The sequence below is a fragment of the Hypanus sabinus genome, chromosome 23, assembly GCF_030144855.1.
Source record: "Hypanus sabinus isolate sHypSab1 chromosome 23, sHypSab1.hap1, whole genome shotgun sequence".
NCBI classification, from domain to species: domain Eukaryota; kingdom Metazoa; phylum Chordata; class Chondrichthyes; order Myliobatiformes; family Dasyatidae; genus Hypanus; species Hypanus sabinus.
In genome coordinates, this window is record NC_082728.1 from 44,099,036 (window position 1) to 44,124,242 (window position 25,207).

Genomic DNA, 25,207 nt, shown 5'->3' on the forward strand with positions numbered 1-25,207 from the left:
GGAGGTCAGGCAGCATCTCTGGAAAAGAGTATACAGTCACTGTTTTGGGCAAAAACCCTTCTTCAGCAGTCATGTTTATGAATTTTTAAAAAGCTCGAATATAGGAGATGAAGGGATGATTGGCGATTAAGATGATTAAGTAAATTTATGAGTAGAAATAGAAGACATCTTTGGGCAGGAGCATATTATTGGAAACTACTTGAAATCTGGAACTGTCTTGTTGAAGTTAAAAACAATGGCTACTCTTGTCCAATTAAAGTCTCTCTGCAGTTATGAGTTATGGAGATGGCCGAGATCAACGAGAATGACAGACCAGTTCAAAAGACTGACCTCAGCTTTCCTAAGAATGTCTTTTTCTGAAGAGTAAAGTTCACGATTTTACATCTGGTGGTCTTGTTTAGCTTAAAGTTTCTCAAAGCTAGTAAGATATAATAGCTGTATTATCCTTTTAGAAAGAAGCAATATTTTTTTCATTTGAACATTTTTATGGGTATTTGTTTTTGTTCTTTTTTGTGTATGATCCTGAAAAGTCAAGCTATCAGTTTAGGAGTACATGCACTTACGGCTATAATGTTGACACTCAAAGCAAGCAATTTGTTCAGTTTTACTCCATTTTGCCTTCATTGTTGGAACGGGAATTATCTTGTTTAAGGAGGTTAAATGTATTTGTAGGCTCTAGGTAAAATAGTATAATTACTTAGAACGCCAACTTGGGAGACCCATCCCAATATGTAAATTAAATGTCAGTAAATTTGCAGACTTTTATTAATAGTGTAACATAACAGTTTTGTCAATAGTATGAGACACCTTCCATGACAGTACTCATTAGTTTTAGTAATGAGTAGGCCTTGAGTGTCTTTAATGTTGATGTGAAATGAAAATCCTTGACAACTTAAACTGATGAAAATACTGATAATGATGAAATTAAGTTATGTTCTACTTAATGCACATTTTTCTAACTCTTATGGATAATACCAACACAGGTTTTGAATCTCTAAGCTTTAACTCCTTTAAATTGTAGCACTGGTTGCCATAGTTTAAAAAGGGTAATGTATCAATTGATCCAAGTTATCACAATTTTATAGAATTGCATAGACAGTAAGTTGTGGGATATGAAATTGGCATGTCTTCCTATACTCTATAATGGTGCAAATCCTAGAAGTTCCATTATTATTAAAGTAATGTGCATCAGTGTCACTGTTATATGCAGGTTGTTACACCATGGAGGTTATTACTTTTCCAAAATAATTTTACAGTAATCTGACTTCATTATGTTTAACAAGAAATTCTCAAATTTAATATGTTCCTTAAAATGAATTTGCATGTTACCTGCCTTTTAAATAATGCCATTCAACCTAAATATGGCATTATTAGACTGTCTTATTAGAATACAGACTAATTTGTATCTTAAGCTGTACTTTAATATAGTCTACTTCAACTGAGACAAATACTGTGTATTTTAAAGAATTTATTTTTAAATTGTAATAGTTACTGAATGCATAGTGATACATGTCCTTATGTATGTCTCTTTAGATTGTGGTTTGAGTTTTGATTGTAGATAAATTGAATAAAAATGCTTTAGTTGTGAGAAATTCTTACAAAATATAGAGTGAACCCGTTCAATTGGGAGTAGGAGTGCCCTGCTCTGGCCCAGAGAGCGATGTATATTTTTATTCCTAACTTCCAAATTTAATTTTACTAAATGACTTGTTCTTCCATTCCATTACACTTTCAATCATCTGTAGCTCAGTTCCTTTGCCTGTTTTAGTTTTTAACCTAATGAGTCACCATATCAATTTTGTTACTCAACATACATAGCAACACATACAAAATAATTGAGGAACTCAGCAGGTCAGGCAGTAACTATGGAAATGAACAAATGGTTGATGTTTTGGACTGAGGCCCTTCAGGACTGGAAAGAAAGGAGGGAAGGCACCAGAATAAAAAGATTGGGGTGGGGGGGGGGATGACTTGGAGGGTGATAGGTGAAGCCAGATGGGTAGGAAAGTAAAGGGCTGGAGAGCAAGGAATCTGATAGAAGAGGAGAGTAAGCCATAGGAGAAAAGGAAGAAGGGGACCCGGGGGAGGGGGGTGAAGGAAGAGCTGATAGGCCAATGGGAAGAGGGGAGGAGGGATTTTTTTTACTGGAAGGAGAATTTGATATTCATGCCATTAGTTTGTTGGCTATCCAGATGAAATATAAAGTGTTATCCTCCACCCTGAAGGCGGCCTCATCTTGGCATGAAGAGACCATGAACCTACATGTTGGAATGGTAGTCAGAATTAAAATGATTGGCCACTGGGAAGATCTGCTTTTCGTGGATGGAGTGCAGCAGATCCTCCAATTTATGACGAGTCTCACCAATGTAGAGGAAGCTGCACCAGTAGCACCAGATGCAATAAATGGCCCCAACAGATTCGCAGGGGAAGTGTTGCCTCACCTGGAAGGCCTTTTTTGGGGCCCAGAATGGAGGTTAGGGAGGAGGTGATTGGGCAGGTCTAGCACTTTGGCCTCTGCAGGGATAAGCGCAGAGGTGGAAATTAGTGGAGTGTGATGAATGGACAAGGGAATTCCAGTGGGTCCAATCCCTGTGGAAAGCAGAGAGAAGGCGAGGTAAAGATGTTTGGTGCTAGGATCCCTTTGGAGATTGTGGAAGTTGGATGTGGAGGTTCATGGGGTGGGAGATAAGGACAAGAAGAATGCTATCACCATTAAACCTGTGTAAAGATGAGATGAGCGCACATGGTCAGGAAATGGAAGTGATGAGATGAGAGCAGCATCAATAGTGGAGGAAGGGAAACCCAGTTCTTTGACAGTGGAGGACAACATTGATCTCCTGGGAAGGAGAATCTCAAGCTGGGAATTGATGCGACAGAGATGAAGGAACTGAGAAAAGTGAATAGTCTTTTTTACAGGAACTTCCTGGTGGCCAAACATTTTAATTGAGTCCCAGTCCTGTTCTGGCATGTCAGTCCATGACTGCCTTTTGTGCCACAATGAGGCCACCCTTTGGGTGGAGGAGCAGAGGAATAGTGTACTGGTTAGCACAACTCTTTACAATACCTGTCATCTGGTTCAATTCCTGCCACTGCCTGTAAGGAGTTTGTACAATCCCCCCTGTGACTGCGTGGGTTTCCTTCAGGTGTGCCTGTTTCCTCCCAGAATCCAGAGATATGCTGTCTGATAGGTTAATTTGTCATTGTAAATTGTCCTGTGATTAGGCTAGGGTTAAATCAGGGATGCAGGGTGATGTGACTCAAAGGAGTGGAAGAGTTTTTTTGGTGCTGTGTCTCAAATAATTTTTAAAAAAAACACACTGTGTATACCGTCTTTTCTCCTTTTGGTATATTAAAAAAAGTTCTCTCCCTCTCCACTCTATCATTCTGCACTCTGGTCTTTTACCTCTTCTCACCTGCCTTTCACCTCCCCACTGGGTCTCTCTTCCTTCCTCTTCTCCTGTGGTCCTTCTCTCCTGTCAAATTCTTTCTTCAACCCTTGACCTTTCCCGCCCACCTCGCTTTACGTCTCACCATCTGGCTATCCTCCTTCCTCCTTTTTATTCTAGCATCTTTCCTCCTTCCTTTGTAGTTCTTAAGTGTCTCTGCCTAAAATGTCAACTGTCTATTCATTTCCATAGATGTTGCCTGACCTGCTGAGTTCATCCAGCATTTTGTGTGTGGTGTTTTGGGTTTCCAGCATCTGCAGAATTTCTTGTTTATCCAATATTTTTTAGTCAGAGGACTGATTTTTACAATATGCTTATTTAAATCTTGATGGGTGGCTTTCATTTTAACATTACACCTTTGTGCTTTAATTTCCTTTCCTGAGAAAGCTGTTATTCTAAATCTATATTAAATCCAATAATAGAAAAATGTATTACTAAACTCAAATATACAGAATATGGGCAATAATTTTCATGTCTAAGTATATTAAACTTCACAAACACTTTAAGCCTTAAAAAGTACACTTTTTATTAAACATATTAGTATTATTAGTATTAAACATACTGAAATTACATCAAATGTACAACACAATAAACACTGCTGAGTTCAGACAACCCGTCCTTGCCAATATTTGTTTCTTTCAAGGCTCTTTTCTTATCCAACCCAATCAGGATAAACATGCTGTTTGCTGCTTCCTTGCATGCTTATCTAGCTTATCCTTAACTGCATCAGCAGGCTTTGCCTCACCACTCCCTGGACAGCAAGTTCCACATTCTCACAAGTTTAAGTGAAGTTTCTTTTTTTTTAATAATGACTGTCTGGAAATGGTTACTTTTCCATTTTACTCATTTTGAAATTATTTTTAAGCTGCTTTAAGTCAGCTCTATCTTTTTGATAGAAAAGAGACCTAGCCTGTTTGACATGTTTGATGCATTTAGCATAAAAAGCACCATGGGGACATGTGCTTAGCCCACTGCTCTACTCCACTGTCCACTGCACTACTCTCTGTAAACCCATAACTGTGTGGCTAGGCATAGCTCAAATGCCATCTATAAATTTGCTCATGATTCAGCCATTATTGGCAGAATCTCAGATCGTGACGAAAGAACATATTAGGTGCAAGATACACCAGTTGAGTGGTTTCGCAGCTACAACCTTACACTCAACATTAGCAAGACCAAAGAGCTGATTATGGGCTGCAGAAAGGTTAAGATGAGGGAACACAAACCAACCCTCAGAGGGATCAGAGGTGGAGAGAGTTGAGCAATTTCAAGTTCCTGGGGGTCAGTAAATATCAGAGGACCTAACCTAAATGCAACATAATGATGTAGCTCTAAAGAAGGCAAGACAACAACTGTATTTCATTAGGAGTTTGAGGAGATTTGGTTTGTCACCTAAAGCACTCAAAAACTTCCACAAATATACCTTGGAGAGCATTCTGACTGGCTGTATCACTGGTATGCGAGGTGGGGCTACTGCACAAGATCAAAGTTATCTGCAGAAACTTGTAAAATTAGACAGCTGCTTCATGGGTACCAGCCTCTGTAGTATCCAAGTCATCTTCAAGGAGTGGTGGTTTAGGAAGGCTGCATCCATCATTAAGGACCCCCACCACCCAGGACATGCCCTCTTCTCATTGTTACCATTGGGAAGGAGGTACAGAAGCCTGAAGGCACACACTTAGTGATTCTGGAACATCTTTCCCTCTGCCATCTCCTTTTTTTTAAAAAGGACATTGAACCCATGAACAGTACCTCACTACTTTTGTTTTTTTGTTTGCACAACTTATTTTAACTTAACTATTTAGTGGGCATATATTTGCTGTAATTCAGATTTATTTTTCTCCATTTCATTGAACTGTTACTGTAAGGTTAACAAATTTCACAGCATATGCCAGTGATATTAAATCTGATTTTGAAATGTTCTTACCCTTATAAACATTTACCATATAAAATTGTTACAGATTATTTTACTTACCTAGGTATTAAAATTACTAAAAAACATAAAGATTTATTTAAGGTTAACTTTTTACCTTTAATTGATCAAATTAAGCAACTTGCTATTAGGTGGTCTCCATTATCTTTGTCATTGGTTGGTAGAGTTAATGCTATTAAGATGATGATACTACCTAAATTCTTATATTTATTTCAAGCATTACCAATTTTTATTCCTAAAGCTTTTTTTGATACTATTGACTCTAAAATATCTTATTACTTGTGGCAGAACAAAAATCCTAGATTGGGTAAAAAATATTTACAGAAGCCTAAGAAGGAGAGCGGCTTGGCTTTACCAAACTTAAGATTTTACTATTGGGCAGTCAATATACGGTATTTAATATTCTGGACACAAGAATGGACTATAGCTACTTGCCCACAATGGGTAAATTTGGAATGTAAATCTGCAAGATTTTTCACTGATTTCAATCTTAGGATCTTCACTTCCTTTTTCTTTACTCAAATTGAATAAACAGATAACTAATCCTATAGTCAGATATACATTACGAATTTGGTTTCAATTTCATAAATTTTTTGGTTTGAATAAATTTATTTTATCATGTCCTACAATATCTAATTATTTTTTTCGGCCTTCATCTATGGATCAAGCTTTTCTTTTATGGAAAACAAAAGGTATAACATGTTTTCGTGATCTGTTTCTGGATGATAACATTATGTCCTTTGAACAGCTATCTAATAAATATAATTTACCTAAAACCCATTTTTTTAGATATTTGCAAGTTAGAAATTTTTTGTATAATGAGTTAGTCTTTTTCGAAAGAATGTCCATTGGACATTCCAGATAGAATTTTAGCCCTTAATCCTTATCAAAAGGGTTTAGTAGCCATCATTTATAAGATGATCATGAATTTACAGTTAGATGTATCAGAAAAAATTAAGAAGGAATGGCAAGAAGAGTTGCATTGTCCTATATCTACTGAGCAATGGGAAAAAATTTTATTATTGGTAAATTCGTCCTCTATTTGTGCTAAGCATGCCCTAATACAATTTAAGGTTGTACATAGAGCTCATATGTCTAAGGATAAACTGGCTCGATTTTATTCTCATCTTAACTCAACCTGCGATAGATGTCATTCTGATGTTGCTTCATTGACTCATATGTTCTGGTCTTGTCCTTGTTTACAAAATTATTGGAAAGATATTTTCAGTATTATTTCAAAAGTCTTAAATATTAATTTTCAACCACATCCTCTTACTGCAATTTTCGGTTTACCAATGACGGATAATAATCGTTTATCTGCTTCATCTCAACGAATGATTGCATTTGTTATATTAATGGCTAGAAGATCTATTTTATTGAATTGGAAAGAAATTAATCCTCCAACGGTATTTCAGTAGTTTTCTCAAACTATTTCTTGTTTGAGTTTAGAAAAAATTAGAAGTGTGGTTTTTGAACCTTCAGTTAAATGAAGAAACTTGGAGACCTTTTATTCAACATTTTCACATGAGTTGAATTGTCTTTTTCTAAACCTTACTTATATTATCCTTAATCAATTGGATGGCGGTTCGGAGTTATTGGCACTACTGTATATGTACTTAATATTATTCAATGGCCCGTGTTGGTTAATGTTTTTTTTTGCTTTTTTTTCTCTTTTTTGGGTTTTTTTTTTACTACTTTGTTTATCAATGTTCTGGGTTTGAGAGGTTATATATTTTTATTATTACATATCTAAATGTCTATTTAAACTATTAATTATGTACTCTCAAACATTTTGTATTCATGTTTCATTTATGTTTGTTTAAAACTAATAAAAAAGATTTAAAAAGAAAGAAAGAAAAAGAAATGTTCTTACCCATTGGATTGCTCTGAAATTAAAATCTGTTGCTTGAAGTACTCTTGTTACAACCATGTTAGCTCATCTATCAAATGGAAGTGATTGGTATATTATATGCCCAGATCTTTTGCTTCTCTGTCACAATTATGTTATTACTTTTCAAGTAGTATGCAATCATATAATTATTGTATACTTTAAATTGTAATGCTTTATGGGAAATGAAATTTATTAGGCAATAAAATGACCATTCCAAGATAGTTATTAATATTGTAATGTGCTTCAGTGTGAGCCCCATTTTCTTCCTTCTGTCACAATCTTTAGCACTATTTACCACTATATTCTACTGAATTGTGCATTCATTTTGCTGCATGCTATAAATTTTATTCATTAATCTAATGGGTAAAACCGTACTAGATGTCACTCAAGTCTAGATATCATTGCTGTCATCACAAAAAAATCCTTAGTTTGGTTAAGCAAGTTTCCCTTTTCATTTTGATTTCTTTCTGTTTTGTCTTGTTTTTTTTCCAAACTAATTTTATACTTTGCTCCCCAGAAAAGTACTTCCTCTCTCCTTTGAATGGTGTGAACAAATGCCAGATCTGTTATAGTCATACAACATAGAAGCAGGGACTTTGGGCCAGTCAGTCTATGTTGACCAAGATACCCATTTAGTCTTATCCCATTTGCCTATGTTTGACCCTTATCTCTCTTAACCTTTCCCATGCATGTGCCTTTTACCTGCCTCAGCCACTTGCTTTGGAACCTCATTCCATCTAATCCTTTGAGTGAAAAAGTTGCCCTTCAGGTCCTTATTATTAAATATCTTCTCTCTCGCCTTAAACATATACCCTCTAGTTCTTGGTTCCCCAACATGGAAGGTGGGGCGGGGAAGTGGGGTGGGGTGAAGATGAAAACATTCACTCTATTGCCATGATTTTATACATCTCAGATCATCCCTCATTTTCCTATGCTTCAGTGATTAAAGTTCTGGGCAGCTCAACCTCTTCCCTATAATTAAGTCCTTGAGTCCTGTCAGTATCCTCATATCTTGTCTGTACTCTTTCGAGCTTAACAACAATTTTCTAATGTGGGGTGACCAAAACTGAACACAATATTCCAAATGTAGTCTCAACAGTGTGTTCTGCAACTGTAACTTAACTTCCCTACTTGATGCATTACTGATGAAGGCCTGTGTCCCAGTAGCCACTTTCACTACTTGTCTATCCATGATGCTACTGAGGAAAATTGATAGATCTGACAAATGTTGATACATAAGTATTTTCAAATGAATTATTAGAGATGACTACTACACTCTCTGCTACCATTTATAAAGATTCTTGTAACAGATTTGCTGAAATTTTATTCCACAAGCTTAATTAGATACTGAAATATGGTCAAAATTTCTCATTTCAACTGGTTCGTAGATCTCCATTCCGTATCCACTCTTTTGAATGCCTCATACCCCCTCCCCCAACCCAACCTCAGTATTTGCTGAATGAGACAAAATGTGCCATGGATTTGATTTATTGTAAGAACCAATATGTTTGATAATTTATGAGAATATATTTTTTAAAGTCCTTCAAACTATATAGACGTATCTCTACAAAAAAGTAACGTATGAACATTTGAGCAAAAATAAGCTTCTCAGCTCTTGAGTCATTTTCTAAGCTCCAACAGACGCAAGCATCACCTTTTGTCCTAAGGAAACCTGCCCATTTCTAAAATGACTAAAGCCTTCTCTGAACAGTTTCCAATGTATCATGGCCTTATGCAAGAAGGCTATTAATGCTTTACATAGTACTTCATGTGTTATTTCACCAATGCCAGTATAACTGAAGCCTAATCTAATTTTTGTACTCACTCTGATAGCTTTATGGAATACAAGAGTAATATATAATAGCACCTCTGATCTATTAAAGGATGTTTGTCAGAAGTGAATTTTCAACCATATTTGGAATGATAACAAAACTTGTCCAGTGATTGCTTTACGTTGCTTTCAGGTAGATTTGTTAGGCTGATTGTGAATGTTACCCAGGTTTTCTGTATTTCAGATATGGACTTGGATGATAGACTTTTTTTCCTGTCTTAGTTTTTCATATTCTGTGTTTTTCACCTGATCCTTCTCGTTTTTTTTTTGTGCGGGGAAGGGAGATTTAGAGGTTGCTGATCATGCTGCCTTTCTTTTTCTTGGCTATCTGGAGAAGAATTATTTCAGAGTTGTCTACTTGGATAATAAATGAACCTTTTGAACCTCAATATCTGACATCCAGGGTACTTAAAATAAGTTGAATTAAAACTGCATTCTGAAGGTACTTTGACTATTGAGAGCATGGTAGTTTCCTTATAAAGTGAACAAATAATTAGATTTGTACACGACTACATATTTCACTTGTACATAGCATTTGTGAGAAATTGTTTTGCTGTATTTGGTATTTTTAGTAACTAAAGGTTCTCAGACTGATTACAACAGGTATTGTCATTTGGAAAAGAATTTTAATGGTAGCCTGGTAATGTACTGTGCTCCAAAGAGGGATCCTATGAAATGAACATGTATTATCAATAAAGTTCATTGTTTGGTATGCCAATTTAATACAAACTCAGTTTGCAGTAATGTAGGATTAAATGGGTGGTGGGTGGTTGGAATGGACTTGGTGGGCCAAAGAGTATGCTTCCATGCTGGATTTCTCTGGCTCCAATGATCAGCAAAAGAGAAGCCCTTACCTACGTTTGTTAGGTCAATTTACTTTGATTTGAAAGTACTGGTACATTTTATTTTGGTGATGGCTAAAGTCATTTATAATTGGAGCACATCATTAACAAAAATAAGCAAAACTTTATTCTGCCCTGAAAATACTTTAACAATTGAGGGTTTTTTATTTTGCTGATGTTAAATAACCAAAATGAGCAGTGTTAGTTAACTTAAACTAAAAATTTCCATGAATTATAATCCAGTGATCTACAGTCTAGATTACTATTCCATAATTGTAAAAAAAAAACACCTACCTCCCATAATTTGTGTAAAACACCGTGTTCTGTTTGCCCTTCACAACTGTTTAGTTATATTGGTTGCCAGTTCAATGGCCCCATGTTCTAAGCATCTCTTCCAGATTACTGCTTGACCTTGTGTTCTCTGCTGTCTCCAATCTTAAAACAAGAACGCCAGGACTCAAGTTCTGTAATTCAGGCCAAATTTCTTTACCTGCTGGTTCTTGAATATATTGATTAAAGGTCATCACTTTGCCATATGTTTAAACTCCAATATACAGTTGGCCCTCCTTAACCACAGGTTCCACATCCATGGATTCAACCAACCGCGGACCAACCCAACAGACCATTTTTTCTTGTCATTTTTCCCTAAACGATACAGTATAACAGCTATTTACATAGCATTTACATTGTAGTAGGTATTATAAGTAATCAAGAGATGATTTAAAAGTACAGGCAGTCCTCGGGTTGTGAATGAGTTCCATTCCTGAGTCCATCCTTTAGTTGGATTTGAAGTCGGGACAAGTACATCCAGTACAATGTAGCCTCAGTTCGTAAAACGTTTGTCATAATATATATTTTACCTTTCTATGCATATAAAACACTTAAACATATGTATTTCAATAATTAAACCACTGCATTGCTTAGTAATAATTGCAGCTTTCATTGGGGCAGGGCCTTTCAAATGCTCCATTAAAATTGTTCCGATCGTTGACCAACTGTAGTCTAACACTTTTCCACTGACCGATGGCATTTTACCTCTTTCCGATTGCTTTATTACTTTCACTTTATTTTCAATCGTGATCGTGATTATTTTCGTGAACAGAAACCCTGCGGATTCAGAGCTGCACCAGGTTCTAATGTCCACCGCACTGAGACAGGTTAAGTAAGGTCCAGGGTTCCGCTGGGTCCGAAAGACCCACCACATTGAGACAAGTTAAATAAGGGACTTGAGCATCCATGTTTTTTGGTATCCGTGTGGGGTCTCAGAACCAATCCCCCGCAGATAAGGAGGGCCAACTGTAATAGCTTTTTTCTGAGTGAACTGCATTGATTAAAGGTGAGATATAACATGAAATTATTCTTAAGACTTGTGTAAACTTAAGATCTTTTCTGGATCGTTAGTGCCACAATCACTTGTTCACAGGGATAGAGTATATTGATATATGGAGCTACCCAGTATACCTTTTGATATATGCTGGATTTGAATGCATGTTCCAGAAATCAAAGTTCAATTTCCCAATCTCCTGTCCTATTATGTTTTTTAGTTTGTGCCTCAACTCCTGTAAGTAATAAGCCTTAGCCCTTTTGACCATGTTAAAAATACAACAAAGTTAATATACGTGTATGGGAATAGTTAGAGAATAATATGTTGGCGTTTCATTGTCACGTTTTCATTTTGCATTTGTCTCAAATTGTTGACTTGTAATGTTTTAAAAACTTGTACAGATGTGAATTTATTAATTTGAGATTCTAAGTTAAACAATATAACTGGAGTTAGAATGGAATAGTGCTTGTATTCTTTGAAATGATTTGTTCTCATTATGAATGGTTACCAGCATAAAATTGGACATTTTATATTAATGAATGATGATTCATTAGCTACCACCCATGTATCAAATATGCCAAAGATAATTGATTTATGCATAATGAATTGATAATTTATCAACTATTTTGAATGGTAATAAAAACTGCACAATGCAGGTCAAAATGCAGTTACACTTTTAAAGCATGAGACTTGCAATGTACAGGTGTCCCCCGCTTTACGAAAGCTTGCTTTACGCCACTTCACTTTTACGAAAGACCTACATTAGTACCTGTTTTTGCTAACCGAAAGAAATCCGTAGAGAATTTTCACTTTTACAATAAAAGGCACCCACTTTAAACTTGTGTTTACCCCAAGAAAGACTACCTTGACCGTGAAGCCTTGCATGGGCAGGTGTGTACGCATGTGTGTACGTGCCGATTTTTTTTTCTACAAATCAGTTTTTGGCTAAATCCCGATTCTGGTAAGTAAAACTACACTGTACATACTTCTACTTTATATAGGCTGTGTATTTATATCATTCTTGCTTGTACTATATGTTGGTGTTATTTTAGGTTTTATGTGCTATTTGGTATGATTTGGTAGGTTATTTTTTGGGTCTGGGAACGCTCAGAAATGTTTCCCATACAAATTAATGGTAATTGCTTCTTTGCTTTATGCCATTTCTGCTTACGAAAGCTTTCATGGGAACGCTCTACTTTCAGATAGTGGGGGAAACCTGTATTCCATATTCATTCTTCGTAGATTCATTAATATAATGAAGTATTTTTTAAATAATTTACCCAATTTGAACAATTGTTCTGCCATTAACTTGTAACATGGAAAGTGGTCTGCTGTATATTGAATACTCTGATCTTTCCCCTGTTCCAGATAATGCCAGCAGTTGTGTTTCAGTTGAGGTAATCAGATTTTATGGCAAGAACCTCAGTGATCTCTCAAACAGGTACAATGGTAGCTGTGGAAATTCGCTGTTGCAATTGTTTCTAAAAGAAGTTTTTGTTTTTTCTGCTTTAGGAGTTCAGCTAAGCGTCTGTGGAAAAGAGCAAAGTAAGCTCCTATTTCATGATACTTGTTTCTGACTGATAACTGGGTAGTGGGTATCTTTCTGCTGCCATTTCAACTAACTTTGGTTCAGCAAGCACTTTCTCTTTTCTGCAACTTGCCTGGCCTTAAGTAATGTGGTAACATGTCAAGACTGACTTTATTTTCAGTGCAAAGTGCAAACTGTCGGTTTCTTTCTGAAATTGGCACTTATGTCAAATTGTGTACCAGTAGCCATTTGAAACTTGGATATATCGTTTCATGGCAGGCGAATATACAATTTCCAGTATTTAAGAACTGAAAGAAAGAATATTTAGCTTTATAGCTGAAGAGCCGTGCAATTACTCCATTAAAGGTCTGCCATTGCACTCCTTTTCAAAAGTGTTAGAAGTCTTATCAACTAACTGTGGGATTACCATGTCCCCAAAGAAATGTATTTGTTTCATTCTGGTAAACTGAAAAGATTATTAGATTGGAATACAGTGGATTCCGGTTAATGGGGGCCATTGGTTAATCGGGGCAACTCTTGAACAAAAACAAAGTAGCAGGAATTCCCTGTGTTTAGTTACAACTCCAGGCTGTTTAATTGGAGCAGAACACTGTTGCTAAGCGTTTTCTAGCTAGTGTCAGTTGCGTGCATGTTATGTGGCCCTTAGACATTGCACCCACAGCGAACAGTTTTTAAATAGCATCATTTGGGTGTTTGTGTTCAAAAGGCAGTAATTTTGTCACTGATAGTTGCTGGTGTGTAATGAGCACTAAGACAATTCAGAACTGTTTTGCTCACTGTGGATTCAAGCATTCGGACTTGGACATGCCAGAAACGGCTGGGAGTGACAATGAAACAATTTCAGAACTTCATTAGGAATTATGAAGAATTTGAAGGTACCAACAATTATCTGAATGTTGCAATTAAAATGAAGACTTGGAGGATGAAGTCGTCAAGCCTGTTTGAAGGCAGTCCACTATTTGCACTAGGGTGCCTGCACTGACTTTGTTAATTTACAGTCAATTAAAAGAACACATCAGTGTACACTGAATGAATTCCCCCAAAGATAACAATTAGGAACTACTACAGTTTTATAGTACAGTGTGGTTTTGATAGTTTTCTAACTTATAATGTATTTCATTTAAATACATAATTTGTTACTCGATTGAATAATAGTTGGTCTTTTTTATACCTTTTTTTTTACTATTTTCGTGAAACATCAGCTAATTGGGCCAGCTGCTTTACAGACAGGCAGACATACTTTATTGATCCCGAGGGAAATTGGGTTTCGTTACAGCCACACCAACCAAGAATAGTGAACAAATATAGAAATGTAAAACCATAAATAATTAAATAAAATAGGTTAATCATGCCAAGTGGAAATAAGTCCAGGACCAGCCTATTGGCTCAAGGTGTCTGACACTCCTAGGGAGGAGTTGTAAAGTTTGATGGCCACAGGTAGGAATGACTTCCTATGACGCTCAGTGTTACATCTTGGTGGAATGCATCTCTGGCTGAATGTACTCCTGTGCCTAACCAGTACATTATGGAGTGGATGGGAGTCATTGTCCAAGGTGACATGCAACTTGGCAGCATCCTCTTTCAGACACCACCGTCAGAGAGTCCAGTTCTCCCCCCCCCCCCCCCCCCCCACAACATCACTGGTCTTACGAATGAGTTTGTTGATTCTGTTAGTGTCTGCTACCCTCAGCCTACTGCCCCAGCACACAACAGCAAACATGATAGCACTGGCCACCACAGCCTCGTAGAACATCCTCAGCATCGTCCAGCAGATGTTAAAGGACCTCAGTCTCCTCAGGAAATAGAGACGGCTCTGACCCTTCTTGTAGACCGCCTCAGTGTTCTTTGACCAGTCCAGTTTATTATTCATTTGTATCCCCAGATATTTGTAATCCTCCACTATGTCCACACTTACCCCTTGGATGGAAACAGGGGTCACCGGTGCCTTAGCCCTCCTCAGGTCCACCACCAGCTCCTTAGTCTTTTTCATATTAAGCTGCAGATGATTCTGCTTGCACCATGTGACAAAGTTTCCCACCGTAGCACTGTGTTCAGTGTCATTTCCCTTGTTGATGCATCCAACTACGGCAGAATCATCAGAAAACTTCTGAAGATGGCAAGACTCTGTGCAGTAGTTGAAGTCTGAGGTGTAGATGGTGAAGAGAAAGGGAGACAGGACAGTCCCCTGTGGAGCCCCAGTGCTGCTGACCACTCTGTCTGACACACAGTGTTGCAAGTGCATGTACTGTGGTCTGCCAGTCAGGTAATCAATAATCCACGACACCAGGGAAGCATCCACCTGCATCACTGTCAGCTTCTCACCCAGCACAGCAGGGTGGATTGTGTTGAACGCACTAGAGAAGTCAAAAACCATGACCCTCACAGTGCTCGCCGGCTTGTCCAGGTGGGTGTAGACACGGTTCAGCAGGTAGATGATGGCATCCTCAACTCCTAGTCGGGGCTGATAGGTGAACCGGAGGGGGTCTAAGTGTGGCCTAATCATAGGCCGGAGCTGCTCTAGAACAAGTCTGTCCAGGGACTTCATGATGTGGAAGGTCAATGACACCGGTCTGTAGTCATTGGAGACACTGGGGCGTGGTGCCTTCGGTACAGGAACGAGGCAGGATGTCTTCCACAGCACAGGAACCCTCTGGAGACTCAGGCTCATAGTGAAGTACTCCACTTAGCTGGGGGGCACAGCCTTTGAGCACCCTGGGGCTGACACCATCCAGGCCTGCAGCCTTGCTTGGGTGGAGACGTTTCAGCTGTCTTCTCATCGGTTCAGTTGTGAGGCCCACCATGGTGGTTTCAGGTGAGGGAGGGGTGTAGTCATGAGAGCAGGGTGGGGGGGGAGCTATGAGGAGGGGTAGGAGGGGGAGAGTGGAGTATGTGTTGGTTGGAGGCTGACAACAGATGAATCATGTGGGGGATGAGCAGGGGCCACAATGTCAAATCTATTGAAGAACAGGTTGAGTTCGTTGGCCCTGTTCACACTGCTTTCAGCTCCTATGTTGCTGGTTTGCCAGAACCCAGTGATGGTCCTCATCCCACTCCAGACCTCTCATGTTGTTCTGCTGGAGTTTCCACTCCTATACCTGTCTTTAGCCTCCCTGATTCTGATTTTGACAGAGCCGAAATATACTAGTCCTGATGTGTCCCAATTAAACAGAATGCACAGTATTAATTAAGTGTAGCATTTAGTGTTTAATATTTTTTAAAATGAAACTGCACTTGGAACTTTTAAATTTTCATGCCAGTGACTTGGAGTCCAGTACAACTAAAACAGCGCTTGTGCTGTCATTTCAAAAGTTTTTGATTATTCTTGCAAACAAATGCAAATAACTGAAGAACAAGCTGGTTTTCTTGTTGAACTTATGGCTGGTCTGATTATTCAGATTGGTAACTTCATTTTATTTTATGCTATCATAGGATTGACTTTCACCTAATTAATACTCAGGTACGGGACTTGGAAGATTTTTAAATTTGTTTGGTTAAGTACAATACTTCCAAATTTAAGAACCTAATTGGAAATAAGACCAGGCCAATTGTCTTTATAGCCTGCTGTACTATTGAATGAGATAATGGAGTAATGTGATCATCATTTGAGCTCCATTTCACGCCTTGTTTCTGATAACTCCTGACCCTTCATAGGAAGCCTTGAATATATTTAATTTTAGTATGCAATTTGGAGTACCAGATTTGCAATTCTTTAAGAGGAAATTCCTTCTCAATTTTAAGAGGTTGCTCCTTATTCTTAAACATGGACTATAGTCTCCCGCAGCATTTGGCCTGACCAGCTGCCCTCTACATATTTCAGTAAGATCACCTTGCCTTTTGTGCATAACAAATTATGCACTCTTTAAAATGAAAAAAATTAGAACAGAACCAAGTCTGCTTCGGGTGCAAGTTGATCAGTGTTCATAGCTTTGCTGAACTGTAGTGATTTGGGTTTTGCTGGTTGTTTCATTAACTGGTTGAAAAGATGTAACTGTTCTTGTGCCTGGTGATGTGGTACTTCAGGCTTCTGTATCTCCTGCCTAATGGTAGCTGTAAAAAGAGGGCATGGTCTGTATGGTGGGCAAGAATTACTATAGCATTTGAAGAAGACCAAAGAAGATTCACCAAACTAATTTGTGTAATAAGAGGATAATTATTCCAAGAGAGACTGAACAGGTTAGTTCAAAGTATAGGGGCACAATTGAGAGCATCCTAACTGGCTGTATCACTGCCTGGTATGGGAACTACGTCCCTCAAATGCAGGGTTCTGCAGAGAGTGGTACGGACAGCCCAGCGCATCTGTAAATGTGAAATTCCCACTATTCTGGGCTTTTACAGTGACAGATGTGTAAAAAGGGCCCGAAGAATCATTGGGGACCCGAGTCACCCCAACCACAAACTGTTCCAGCTGCTACCACTGGGAAACAGTACCACAGCATAAAAGCCAGGACCAGCAGGCTCTGGGACAGCTTCTTTCACCAGACCATCAGACTGGTTAATTCACACTGATACAATTGTATTTTTATGCTATATTGACTGTCCTGTTGTATATACTATTTATTACAAATTACGATAAATTGCACATTGCATGTGAAGGATGCAAGTAAGAAATTCAATTCAAGAAAAATGAAGGATGATCTTATCGAAACCTACTCAAGAACCCCATCTCTGGCTGTATGTTCTGCACTCCAGGTGTACCTGATATTTCACTAGTTACTTGTATAAGACAAAATGCCATTCATCTCATGGCAAGCAGGATTCACCAGACAACAGAAGTGAGGTGTCTGAATGATTGTGCTATACTTACCAAAAGTTATCGGTAATACACAGTGGAATCTATATAATAAGTTGATGAATGATGAGTACTTGTGATTGAAGGTTGCGTCTCAGTATTCTTTAGTCATCCATATCAATTGTAAATGACATGTTGTGAGTTACAATGTAATAAAGATATAATAGTTATTTGCTCATTATATTTAATTCCTGCTAAAGATATTGATTTAGCATATTTTTTTATTAGGAATGTTTAGAAAACTTGGGGTATTGCATCAGTAGTTCAAGGAAGCTTGATTTTAGAAATATAATCTGATATTTTAGCGATTGCATCAAAACCTGTACATCATTGTTACTTATATCCAGATCATCCATGAAATAAAAGCAAATGCTGGTGAAGAGGATTCTGTTTCCTCCTGGTTTTAACCTTTTTTTTGCCCTTCCTATCTTCTCCCACTCACTTCTCAGGGAAAGCGTGGGTTTAAAAAAAAAAGTGCTCTTCTAGTGGAAGTGACACTTTTAGGACTAGTACACGTTTATTACTCTTCTACCTGAACTTCATACAGTTTCTTCTGCAACAAGGTACTCAGGAGATAGAGATTATTGCCTTGTAGCCAATAATTGTTTTGAACAAATCTTCCAGTTGCATCAAATTTACAACATCCTTGTACACTTTGACATCCTTGAATACTGGTTGTTAGATAAATTTTAGAATAATTGGGTTTCCATTTATATTATGCAAAGATTAGTAAGGCAAAAATTTATTAACTATTATGGTTCGTACAAGATGGGCAAAAACTAAATTGCTATTTCCAGGAACTTGAACATTTTGAAAAAGAGCTTTTTTATATAAAGGTAAATTCACTAGTTCTTTAATTAGGCTCTGCTTTTACCTGTATTTGAGCTACAAAATTGGAATTATTATCCTATCAAGAGACATAATTGGCATTTGTTGGTTGAAATTAATGGAACTGGATCTTGTAAGTATTTGCGTATATAGTACTCAAGCACAAAGTTTATCTAAAGCCAATACAAAAATATTTGCACTATTCTAAGTTGAAAGTGAATTGAAATATTCCTAATGTAAACAGTTGAAAATTATTTGTTTTGTCAAAACCTGCCAGCCAAAAACTTGTTTTCGGATGGACAGATTAGAATCAAAATATTATTAGCTGATCTATTTCACACCATACTAAATGGGGAAGTTGAATAATGCTTTTGTGCTAAAGGTAATTGTGTATATTTTGAGTGTTGTCTTTTCCAAACTCCAGACAAGCCTTGGAATAAGCACAAAATAGTCCTGTATACTTTGTGACCTAGTTAAGCAACTATCCAGTTGTTGAATTTTCAAAAGGAGACCAGAGTTAATCAGGTTTGCATGATTACAATTTAGCTTTCACTAAAACAAAGAAAAATTGGTAATCAAAACTGTACTTGAAGGGGCAAGATAAAGAAATTGACTTAGTATATCTAGCATTTTTTATTTCAGATTTCTGTTGTGCAAATGTTCTGATAATTCATTTGACCCAAAATACTGTTTTCCAGAATACCCATCTAAAATTGGCTGTACTATTCTTATTTAAGGACTTATGGTTATCAGCAGAAGTTTAAGAAAAAAGTGCCTAATATTTGAAGTTAAATAGCATGTACTGTTTGCCATTTTCTTCATTATTTCTGCCCAGCCAAAGATAATGCATGTTTTAGTCATATTAGTCATAACTAGAGCTGTACGGTATATTGGCTGAATATAATTTAGAATGTAGTTATCAGAATTCTTGCAGTAGAACCTTAACTGCATTGAATTTTAACAAATGTTTAATTTGGTTAAATATTTATCTATTGACTTGAATTTTTTTGGAGAACGAGCAGTACCAAGAGGTCACATTCTTCCTGTTTATCTGCTGGTAACATTATGAAGACATGATTACAATTCAGCTAAATTATACACTTCAATCATCACTTGCAAAGCTTTAGTTTTGAGTGTTTAATTCCCATGGAATAAGGGTCCTACTAATAGTACCATTTGCTACCTATCCCATACTATTTAGCTGGTGGTATGCTAGCTCCTAAATCTCTGCAGTTCTTCTGATGGAGGTACTGTAGAGTACTGTGAGCAGATTGACTTAATGAGGTTTTGTGTCTATGAACAAGGGTGCCTTCCTTCTCTCTGGGCTTCAGGTGAAACAACATATGTAGTGTTAGCTGCAGTTTTAGTCTGCATACTTCAATAAAGTATAAGTACACTAAACTGATTTCTGAGATTGTGGGCTGTCATATGAAGAGAGGAAGTTAGCTAGTTCTGTATACAAAAGTTTAGAACAAGCAGAAGGAAAAAAATGGAGAGAATTTACAGAACTTTGACAACTTGAAAGGTCTCATTCAGAAGCTGACCACTTCCCTCATAGGTGTTGTCTGCCATGCTGAGTTCCTCCAGCAGTTAGTGTGGGTTGCTCAGTATGTCCTTTGACTGGGAGGGTGTGGGGAGGTGGGTTTCATGATGTAGTATAGACGTTGGACTGAAATTTCCCTCAGCAAGTGATGAACATCTAGTGGAATTCTCCACTACAGAGTGATAATGGAGGCTGAATACCTTGATAACGATAAATTGATTTATAGACAAAACGCCTTGAGTATGGGAATATGGCAGTGGGATGGAGGATCAGCTATGATAGTATGAGTGGCAGAACAGGTTTGAATGGATGAAGAGCCTATTCCCTTTGTTCCAATTTGCATTTCTATGACTTTTCAAATTTTACTGTGTTACGTATCCCGTAACTGGATAACTCACCAGCAAAGATAGAGAGGTCCGTTGGAGTCTGATGGCACTATTTTCGAACGTTTTATTCATAAAAGGGGGCACAAAATTAAGGTTAAACCAAACATTCAGAACATATACATCGGCAAAACCCAATCTAAAGCGTGGGTATAGCAATAATCATCATTAAGAAATAATCTCGACTGTTGTCTAGGGGATAATATATTGTCCGTTGGGAATATAAAAGTCCCTCAGAAGTCTGCAGCCTTCAGTCTTTTTGGGGAATCGCTGGGTTTCATGTTTTTCAGAGAGAGTGAGGAGAAACGACAAAACTTGCCTGGGTCTTTGACGAAGCAACTCCGTTGAATCAGGGGAGCGTTGTTTCCCTGTTATTAGTTCGAAGTCCTTCTTGGTATTATCAGCCACCCGCTCCCCAGGCAGAGAAGTTACGGAGCGCACGTGGCTTTTGAATGGCTTCCAGCTATCACGTTGAGCGTTGAGCGATGGAGTCCTTCTGGTGCAGTCCCCTTTTATCTTGACTTGCAGAGTTGTAGATGTCCATCAAAGTAGGGTGATGCAATCCCCACCCAGTTGTTACATAGCAGGGTCATGCCCTCAGCACAGGTGTCTCTAAGAGCCCTGGCCAAAACCGTTACATTGTCTCTCATTTGCCTGGGTCCGAGACCCGAATTAATAGTGCTCTTGCGATTCTCCGGAAGGCGGGGGCTGCTCCCGCCCCTTCGGCCCCTCAGAGCTGTGGTACATTCATAACAACTGCAACAATGAACTAGGAAAATTGCTGTCTGTTGTTGGATGTTTGCTGCTTCACCCGTTTTAAAAATAGTTTCTATAATTCATTTTGTATTTGTACCTTGTTATGAAACTAGAATATGAACAGAAGAAATCACATTTAAACACCAGATAGTTTTGCTGCATATATTTTGCTTTGCCATGAAACCTTTTCTTGTTTTGTTTAGATGTAAGTGTCAAAAAAATTGGCATATTCATTTATCATTGAAACATCTCAGGCACTCCCTCCTCTCTTCCCTTTCTTTTCCTCCCATTCTTGGTCTTTGGCTCCCCCACCCACAATGTTTATGTGCACACCACAGTTGTCTGCTTCACAGGCCGAATTGGTACTTAATTCCCTCTCCTATGTCCCCTTAAGGAGTTGATGGTGCGCTGCCTTGAACTACTTCAAGCGTTGAGGTGTGGATATGCCATGGTCCTCTTAGGGATAGTGTTCTGGGACTTTGGCCCCCTGATGGTAAAGAAATGGTGATGTATTTCCAAGTCAGGATGTGACTTGGAGGGTAATTTCTGTGCAGTGGTATTGCCATGCATTTGCTGTCCTCATTCTAGTTTGCAGAGCTTGTGGATTTGGAAGTTGCTGTCTAAAGAGTATAGCTGAGTTGTTGCTGTGCCATCCTATAGATGCTATAAACCACTGCTATTATGCTGTAGTGGTAGTCTATGAATGGTTGTAAGATGGGATGGCTATGAAGTGTGCTACTGTGTTTTGTACAGTGTTGCATTTTGAGTATTGATGTTGCACTCATCCAGACTAGTGGGGAATACTTAAATCATACTCCAGACCTGAGTGAGCATTGACGGTGAACAGGCTTTGGGAGTTAAGAGATGAGTTACTTGCCGCAGAATTCCAGAAGATCATAATTCCCTGCTCCATTATGCTCTTCTGGCCATATTTTGTGCATGGCTACTCCAGTCCAGTTTCTAGTCACCCACAGGCTATAGCGGGTAGGGGCTGGAAGGGAAGTTCAGTAATGGTACTGTCATTGAAGGTCAAATGTTGAAAAATGGATTTTCTTGCCATTGCCTGAAACACTTGTAGATATCGCCCAGGTCTTGCTGCAATTAGGTGTGGACCATGTCATTATCTGAGCAGTCACAAATGGTGCTGAACAAAGTGCAGTCATCAGCAAACATCCTTGCTTCTGGCTTTGTTTGAAGTCCAAAGCAGGGAATTTTGATGTAGCAGTTGAAGATGATTGGGGCCTTGTACACAACTTTGAGAAATTAGTGCTGAGATGATCAACCTTCATTTACTGCAACTGCCTTCTTTTGTGCTGAGTAATGATTCCAACTAGCAAGAGTGTTCTCCTACTCCTCTACCACCCCCCCCCCCCCCAAAGATTCCTATTCACTTCACTTTAACCAGGGTTCCATGGTGCCATACTCAGTTAAGTTACACTATTAAAGTTGGGGGACCAGAATAAGCCCTTTAAGGAAGAGAATGCAGGCAAAGTATCAACTGATAATAGAAATAATGGGTGGAGTGAAAATTTATTGAATTTTTGGTGAGGCTAGTTACGCCGAAAATTGTTTTTCTTTTTAAATGTGGATAGTTCAGCTTGAATTAATAAAACCATCACTCTGCCATTCATTTGCAAATCATTTGACTAAACAGATTCAATATCTTATGTGATAAATGTTGATTGGAATGTGGTAAACATCTGAATTTTCAAAAGGCTTTTAACAAAGTCCCACTTCAATTGTATTTTCATAAAGTCAAGGTCCACAGCTCAATGACTGTATGATTAAGACACTGGCTTAATGGCAGGTGATAGGATAAGCCACGGACCCCTACCATTGACTGAGATGTTCATGGACCCCAGGTTGGGAACCCCTGCGATAGTGGGTCTTGGTGGATGGTTATTTTTCAGACAAGTGGTGTTTCTTCTGGGTTTGTGTCAGGACTACAACTATCGTTTTATGAACTACTTGGATATGAGAATGCAGGAGAAGTTCAGAATGTGAAAATGGCACATAATTTGGAAATGGTGATGAACAGGGGATATAAGCGTGTGTGTGTATATATTATATATTGTGGATTCCAGTTAATTTGAACCATCGTTTAATCGGGGCAGCAGCTTATTTGGGACAACTCAAAGAACAAAATCTAATTGAGAAAATAGCTAGGATTGTGGCGACCCATTTCCTGGCACATCCGAACCGGCTCACAATTTGATAGCCTACGGGGGTTTGCGAGCACAGAGCTTTGGAGCCTCTGCGCCATGGGGGGCAGGTTGAGGGAGGCTTAAAAGTGAGGCTGAGGATTTCAAATAAAGTTTTTTCCTTTGACTGCAGTTACCGACTCTGTGTCGTAATTTTAGCGCTGCATGTAGCACACCGCTACAATTGGTGACCCCGACGGTCCAAACGATTTTTTGGACCAGAAATGACCACCGCCGCCTCTGTTCATGCAGTTTCGTTGAAACTGCCAGGTTTCTGGACACAGTGACCGAAACTATGGTTCCAGCAAGCGGAAGCCCAATTCCACGTTCGCCAGATCACCTCAGAAGACACCCGCTACTACTACGTGGTGAGTTCCCTCGACCAGGACACAGCGGCCCAGGTTGCGGAGTTCGTACAGTCGCCCCCGGCAGATGGCAAGTACACAGAATTCAAAGCCCTGCTCCTCACGACTTTCGGACTCTCACGGCGCGAGCGGGCTGCCCGTTTACTGCACCTGGATGGCTTGGGCGACGGACCTCCTTTGGCTTTAATGAATGAGATGTTGTCTCTGGCCAACGGACACACACCCTGCCTCATGTTTGAGCAGGCATTCCTGGAGCAGCTGCCCGAGGACATACGCCTGCTGCTGTCCGACGCGGATTTCAGTGACCCCCGGAAGGTGGCAGCCCGGGCAGACTTGCTGTGGAACGCCAAAAAGGTGAGCGGGGCGTCCATCGCACAGATCTCCCAGCTGCAAACCAATCCAGGCCCGGCCGCAGAGCCCGCCAACCCCCGGCCCAATGAACACTTGTGCTTCTACCACCAGCGGTGGGGCACAGAAGCCCGCCGTTGTCGCCCGCCCTGCAAGTTCCTGGGAAACGCCAGGGCCAGCCGCCGCTGATGGCTACGGCGGCTGGCCATCAGGATACCCTCCTGTATGTGTGGGACAGAAGGTCGGGACGCCGGTTTTTGGTCGACACTGGTGCCGAGATCAGCGTTTTACCTCTGACGAGTTACGACACCCGCAGCAGGGCACCGGGGCCCCCCCTGAGGGCCGTGAACAGCAGCACAGTAAGGACCTATGGCACCCGTCAGGTGCAGCTACAGTTCGGCTCCAGCCAGTTCACGTGGGACTTTACACTGGCCGCCGTAGCCCAACCGCTTCTGGGTGCGGATTTTTTGCGGGCTCACAGCCTACTGGTCGACCTGCCCAGGAAGAGACTGGTACACGCCGAGACCTTTCAGACGTTCTCCCTGGGTGCAGCCCAGTTGCCAGCCCCTCACCTCGGCTCCATCACGCTGTCCGACAACGACTTCACCAGGGTCCTGGCGGATTTCCCATCGGTTCTGGCACCGCAGTTCACAGCGGCCATGCCCCGACACGGCGTACAGCACCACATCCCGACCCAGGGACCACCCCTCCACGCCCGCGCTCGGCGGCTTCCCCTGGACAAGCTCCGACTGGCGAAGGAGGAGTTCCAGAGGATGGAGGAATTGGGGATCATCCGGCGGTCCAACAGCCCATGGGCCTCCCCCCTGCACACGGTGCCCAAAGCGACGGGAGGCTGGAGACCGTGCGGCGACTACCGCAGGCTGAACAAGGCTACCACACCGGACCGCTACCCTGTGCCGCACATTCAGGACTTTGCAGCAAACCTGCACGGCGCACGGATCTTCTCCAAGGTAGACCTCGTCCGAGGGTACCATCAAATCCTGATGCATCCTGACGACGTCCCCAAAACGGCTCTCATCACCCAGTTTGGCCTTTTCGAGTTCCTCCGCATGCCGTTCGGTCTGAAGAATGCCGCACAGACGTTCCAGCGGTTAATGGACGCGGTGGGACGGGACCTGGACTTCGCGTTTATCTATTTGGACGACATCCTCATCACC

The 25,207-nt window shown here is 39.8% G+C and overlaps 1 protein-coding gene across 9 annotated transcripts in view; it reads left to right on the forward strand.

The window, feature by feature from the left end:
- The window catches only part of map2k4a (mitogen-activated protein kinase kinase 4a), a 151,625-nt gene that overhangs the window by 48,925 nt on the left and 77,493 nt on the right, over positions 1-25,207 (forward strand). For 4 of the 9 annotated variants that reach the window (XM_059948797.1, XM_059948798.1, XM_059948803.1 and 1 more), the window contains exon 2: positions 12,780-12,812. The exons of the other annotated variants lie outside the window; for them this stretch is intronic. In XM_059948797.1, the coding sequence (XP_059804780.1) occupies positions 12,780-12,812 (33 nt within the window). The remainder of the gene's footprint in view (positions 1-12,779; positions 12,813-25,207) is intronic. 9 annotated transcript variants of the gene reach the window in all.